The sequence below is a fragment of the Pipistrellus hanaki genome, assembly GCF_964339955.1.
Source record: "Pipistrellus hanaki genome assembly, contig: scaffold_61, whole genome shotgun sequence".
Taxonomy (NCBI): Eukaryota; Metazoa; Chordata; class Mammalia; order Chiroptera; family Vespertilionidae; genus Pipistrellus; species Pipistrellus hanaki.
In genome coordinates, this window is record NW_028182274.1 from 7501 (window position 1) to 13687 (window position 6187).

Below are 6187 nucleotides of genomic sequence, written 5' to 3' on the forward strand. Positions count from 1 at the left end.
CCGCCGGGGGTGGGGATCGAAGGGCGCGGGGACGGCTGTGCCCACGGCCGCCAGGGGGGGGGGATCGAAGGGCGCGGGGACGGCTGTGCCCCCGGCCCCTGGGGGGGATCGAAGGGCGCGGGGACGGCTGTGCCCCCGGCCCCTGGGGGGGGGGATCGAAGGGCGCGGGGACGGCTGTGCCCCCGGCCCCTGGGGGGGGGGGGATCGAAGGGCGCGGGGACGGACGTGCCCAGGGCACCCGGGGGATGTGGGGGGGGGATCGAAGGGCGCGCGGACGCTCGGCTGCGTGCGGCTCAGGACTCTGTTTCCGTCCAAACGTCCCTGGTCCGAGGCGGACCCCAGGGCTCCCCTTCATCCACTTCCCCTGGGCGAGGGGTCACCGCTCCGTCCGGTTCAGGAAGGTCATGGTGAGGTCGGGGTGCGTGAGACCAGCAGGCCCCGAGCCGACCCGCTGGCTCCGCCGTCCCTGTCTCCCCGGGAGCGGGGTCCCCCCCTGGGGTGCACCCCCATTCCTGAGCGCCCCCTGAGGCCCCGAGCACCCGCTGGCTCCGCCCTCCCTGTCTCCCCGGGAGCGGGGTCCCCCCCTGGGGTGCACCCCCATTCCTGAGCGCCCCCTGAGGCCCCGAGCACCCGCTGGCTCCGCCGTCCCTGTCTCCCCGGGAGCGGGGTCCCCCCCTGGGGTGCACCCCCGTTCCTGAGCGCCCCCTGAGGCCCCGAGAGGACCCGCTGGCTCCGCCGTCCCTGTCTCCCCGGGAGCGGGGTCCCCCCCTGGGGTGCACCCCCGTTCCTGAGCGCCCCCTGAGGCCCCGAGAGGACCCGCTGGCTCCGCCGTCCCTGTCTCCCCGGGAGCGGGGTCCCCCCCTGGGGTGCACCCCCGTTCCTGAGCGCCCCCTGAGGCCCCGAGAGGACCCGCTGGCTCCCGCCGTCCCTGTCTCCCCGGGAGCGGGGTCCCCGTTCCCGGGGTGCACCCCATTCCCGGGCGCCCCCTGAGGCTCTGCCCTCCCTGTCTCCCCGGGAGCGGGGTCCCATCACTGGGGTGCACCTGAGGCCCCGAGCACCCGCTGCCTGTGGACGTGGGTGGGTGGACGCTCCTTTCATGTGTGACTGTGACTCAGCCGCCCGGAGCAGCTCGGGCCGGGCCGCCTGCAGCGGGTCCCACGGACGGACGGACGGACGGACGGACGGACGGACGGACGCTGTTTTACGGGGACGAGGCAGCCGGCTTAACGAGCCGCTGAGCTCAGGCCTGAGTCACTGGGAACGCCGGGCGCTGGCACCCGTGAGGTGGCTGAGACCAGGGTGCGTCCGGAGGGCGAGGGTCACGGGGAGCGGGAGGAGGGTCAGGGGTCACGGGGAGCGGGAGGAGGGTCAGGGGTCAGGGGGAGCGGGAGGAGGGTCAGGGGTCAGGGGGAGCGGGAGGAGGGTCAGGGGTCACGGGGAGCGGGAGGAGGGTCAGGGGTCACGGGGAGCGGGAGGAGGGTCAGGTGTCAGGGGGAGCGGGAGGAGGGTCAGGGGTCAGGGGGAGCGGGAGGAGGGTCAGGGGTCAGGGGGAGCGGGAGGAGGGTCAGGGGTCAGGGGGAGCGGGAGGAGGATCAGGGGTCACGGGGAGCGGGAGGAGGGTCAGGGGTCAGGGGGAGCGGGAGGAGGGTCAGGGGTCAGGGGGAGCGGGAGGAGGGTCAGGGGTCACGGGGAGTGGGAGGAGGGTCAGGGGTCAGGGGGAGTGGGAGGAGGGTCAGGGGTCAGGGGGAGCGGGAGGAGGGTCAGGGGTCAGGGGGAGCGGGAGGAGGGTCAGGGGTCAGGGGGAGCGGGAGGAGGGTCAGGGGTCAGGGGGAGTGGGAGGAGGATCAGGGGTCACGGGGAGCGGGAGGAGGGGAGGGTCAGGGGGAGCGGGAGGAGGGTCAGGGGTCACGGGGAGCGGGAGGAGGGTCAGGGGTCAGGGGGAGCGGGAGGAGGGTCAGGGGTCAGGGGGAGTGGGAGGAGGGTCAGGGGTCAGGGGGAGCGGGAGGAGGGTCAGGGGTCAGGGGGAGCGGGAGGAGGGTCAGGGGTCAGGGGTGCGGGAGGAGGGTCAGGGGTCAGGGGGAGTGGGAGGAGGATCAGGGGTCACGGGGAGCGGGAGGAGGGGAGGGTCAGGGGGAGCGGGAGGAGGGTCAGGGGTCACGGGGAGCGGGAGGAGGGTCAGGGGTCACGGGGAGCGGGAGGAGGGGAGGGTCAGGGGAGCGGGAGGCGGAGGCCCCCAGAACGCGGATTCGCAGGGAGCAGCCCTGGTTCTGAGGAGCGACCTCGTCTCTTTGCCTAAACGCACCCGGAACCGCAGGCTGTGTTGCCGGCGGGGCCTGATGCAGGGGGTTTTGGGGTAAATTGGCCTTTGCATTTGGCGTTTAGGTTCCTGTGTAAACGGGGGCTGCAGGGCCCCTCGCGGGTGGTTTTTGGGGTTCTGACGCGCGATGCAAGCACCTGGCGAGGGGGTATTGAAACTGCAAACAGAAACGGCGGGGAGAGGGGGATGAAAAATAATGACCCTGGCACAGTGCGGCCTTAGGTCTGTGTCAGCAGAGTAAGAAGGACAAGCAAGAAGCCGAGCCCTTTTGCCCGGAGGCCCAGTCGCCTCGGCTGCCCTTAAGCTCGAGGGAATGCTATTTGCCCCAGTGCTGGGAGGGGCCGTCCTGGGCAGCGTCTGCCAGGACAGGGGCGCCCCTCCCCGTGCAGGGAGGGGGCCGCGGGCGGGCGGAGGAGGGCGGGTCTGACCTGACGGAGCCGCCAGGCTCTGCTCCCGCTCGGCCTCCGAAGGCGTGGATTCTGCCACGTTCCCGGGTCGGCAGGCGCGGGGCCAGCGGCTGAGCCCGGGGAGAGGCGGCTCCGAGGGGCAGGGAGCTTTCCGAGGGGCAGCCAGCCCGACGCCACACTGATCACGTTCTCGGGAGTCCAGGCCAGGCTGTGGCCGGCGGCGTGTCCATTTGTCTTAAGAAGACTCGTCGGCGTGTGCACAGTGAGGCGTCGGCGCGGCCGGCCAGGCCCTCCGCTCTCCGCCCCCCGCAAAGCCGCTCCTGCTCCCGGCTGCGTGGTATTCCGCCTTGGAGATGCCGGGCGGCTGTCATCCGTTCTCCGCCGATGGCGCCGGCCGCTCCGGGTCCTGGCTGTGTCACTAACGCTGGGCACATGCTCCTCTGAGTTAGTGTTTATGATTTTTGGGTAAATCCCCCAAAGTGGAATCGCTGGGTCACAAGGCAGTTCTATTTGTACTTATTTGAGGTAACTCCACGCTGCCTTCCATGGTGGCGGGTGGCTGCTGGGGGGTGGAGATGGAGGGGGAAAAAAGAGCCCTGACTGGTGTGGCTCAGTGGATAGAGCGTTGGTCTGCGGACTGAAAGGTCCTGGGTTCGATTCCGGTCAAGGGCATGTGCCTAGGTTGTGGGCACATTCCTGGTGGGGGGTGTGCAGGAGGCAGCTGATGGATGATTCTCTCTCATCGATGTTTCTAACTCTCAATCCCTCCCCTTTCCTCTCTGTGAAAATCAATAAAATATATAAAAAAACAAACGGAAAAAAGAAAAAGAGAGAACAGCTGGTGGAGGTGGACAGCGTGGGATTGCCGGGCGGAGGGGAGGGGCGGGGAGGGGGTAACGGGACGGTGGGACCTGGCCTGGGGGGTGTGCGGTGCGGACGGTGCGTGTGGACTGTCCACTGGAGCCCGGACACGTCTGTGAGCCAGTGTCACCCAGTGAGCTCAGTCAGAGAGGGAAGGGGCTGTGTCACATGTGACCTCGTGAGCCTCTGGCCGCCGTGGACGTGGCTGCTCCTGTGGGGGACGGCCTGGGGGCGCGGGGCCTGGGGCGCGGGGCCTGGGGCGCGGGGCGTGGGGACGGTGGGTCCCCCAGGAGTGGACCGCAGGCCCAGCACCCCTTCCTGTGTGTCTGGACGCTCAGCGGGAGGAGGGATGAAGGGGGGGGGCAGGGAGTGCTCTGGGGTCCGGGGGGGGTCACGGCAGGAAAAGTCCCCGGTGACCTCACCGCACGGCGTCTGCGTCGGCCCCTGACTCACTGCGAGGTGCAGCCCCTCTGCAGAGCCGGACACTCAGAGAGGAGCCCGCCCGCGGCCAGTGCCTGCCCTCCCCATGCTGGCTTCCCCAGCCCCCTCCCCCCCAACCTCCCCCCCGCCCTCCCACCTTGACCCCCCCGGCCTCCCCTCCCCGGCTCCCCCCCCCCCCCGCCTCCTCCCCTGGCCTCCCCCCGCCCCCCCCCACCCTCCCCATGGGGATGGAGCGTGTCACCGCACTGTGGGGCCTCTTGGGACCCTCCAACACCAGGCACCTGGTTCCCAGGGAGCGATGGGTGACCCCTGGGAACCAGGCCCGTCCCAGCGTCCACTAACTCTCTGTCCCTCTCAATTCCTCTCTGTGTAAAATCAATAAAATATATTATATAAAAAAAAAAGAGTTAGAAACATCGATGAGAGAGAAGCATCGATCAGCTGCCTCTTGCACACCTCCCGCTGGGGATGTGCCCGCAACCAAGGTACATGCCCTTGACTGGAATCGAACCTGGGACCTTTCAGTCCGCAGGCCGAAGCTCTACCACTGAGCCAAACCGGTTTTGGCACCTCCTATTCTTAAATATATTTTTTATTGATGCAGAGAGGAAGGGAGAGGGAGGGAGAAACATCAGTGATGAGAGAGAACCACAGCCCCCACTGGGGATGGAGCCCACAACCCGGGCCTGTGCCCTGACTGGGAATCCAACCCGGGACCCTTCAGTCTGCAGGCCGACGCTCTATCCACTGAGCCACACCGGCCGGGGTGAAAGCATCCATCTGCCCTGTTTGTGTGAGTCCACGTCCCAGACTCGGGGCCGGGAGGAGGACACTGCAGCCTCAGAGGAGTCCAGGACCCGCGGACACAGCAGCCTCTGTGGCCACTCCTGTCCGTCCACTCGGTGGCGCTTTTCGGAGAAAAGCTCGTCCGTGGTGCCGAGAAGGGATGTGGCTGCCAACAGCCCCCTGAGCTCCCGGGCTCCTTCCTGGACGGGAGGCCGCGCCCCCGGCCCTCGGCCCCCGGCCCCCGGCCCTCAGCCCTCGGCCCTCGGCCTCCTGCGGGCAGCGGCCGCCCCTGGGAGTCCCCGAGCCAGCCCGCCCCGCCCGCGTCCTCTCCCCGCAGAGACCTCACGCCGTGACATCACCGGGGCTGCCGGACGCCCGTTAGCGGCGGGTGTGCTGGGAACATGCTAAGAGCCGGGGTGCACGGGGGTGGGGTTGGGGGTGGAGGGGAGGGGGTTAGGGCTGGTCCGTCGGGGAGAGGGACAGGGAGAGTGGCGGGGCCGGGGCCGGGCCGGGTGTGGGCGGGGTTGCTGCCGCCGACGCTGGTGTCCAGACGCTGGTGTCCGGCCGGAGGGCATGTGTGGGCTGCCGGGCCGTGGCTTTGAAGCCGCCAGCCGGCCCCTCCCCGGTCTGAGCCCAGAACAGAGGCCGGGACGCAGCCCAAACCTCTAAACCGGCTTTACGGGGACGCGGCCGCCCCGGCCGCCCCGCTCCGGAGGCATCGAGCAGCAGGTTCCCAGGCGTCTGAGGCCGCGGGGGCGGGGGCCGGGGCGGGCGGGCGGGGGCGGGGGGAGGAGAGGGCTCAGGAGCCAGGCAGGCGGGGCCGCCCACCCGCGGGGACGCATAAAAGCTGCCGCCCAGCCCTGGACTCTCACAGCCCAGCAGCCGCAGCCCCTGCAGCTCTCTCCTCGCCTCTCCTCGCCTCTCCTCGCCGTCCGCGCCGTCCGCCCCCTCCGCCGGCACCATGTCCTACCTCTGCTCGCCCCGCTCCGGCTCGGCCCGGCCCCCGGTGGGAGGCTGCCCGGTCCCGGGCGTGCCGGCCGCCCCCGGCTCCTCCTCGCTCGACGTCGACTGCCTGAGCGGCATCTGCCTGCCCAGCTCCTTCCAGACCGGCTCCTGGCTGCTGGACCACTGCGCCCGGGAGCCGGGCTGCGAGCCGCCGGCCTGCCCGCCCGCCTCCCGCGGGGCCAGCCCCGGGCGGGCCGCCTGCCCGCGCCAGCCCGCCTGCCTGGCCGCCCCCTGCTCCGCCGCCTGCAGCCGCCCGCTCACCTTCGTGTCCAGCAGCGGCAAGCCGGCGGGCGGCTCCGCCGGGGGCCAGCCGGGCGCCCCCCGGGCCTACAAGCGGCCCTGCGTGTCCGGCTGCCGGAGGCCCTGCTGA

General features: G+C 70.6%; 1 protein-coding gene across 1 annotated transcript; it reads left to right on the forward strand.

Annotated features, from left to right (window-relative positions):
* Positions 1 to 5773: 5773 nt before the first annotated feature.
* Positions 5774 to 6187, forward strand: KRTAP11-1 (keratin associated protein 11-1; the record flags this gene model as incomplete). Its single annotated transcript, XM_084907329.1, has 1 exon — positions 5774 to 6187. The coding sequence occupies one exon, from the start codon at positions 5774 to 5776 to the stop codon at positions 6185 to 6187; it is 414 nt and encodes a 137-aa protein (XP_084763455.1).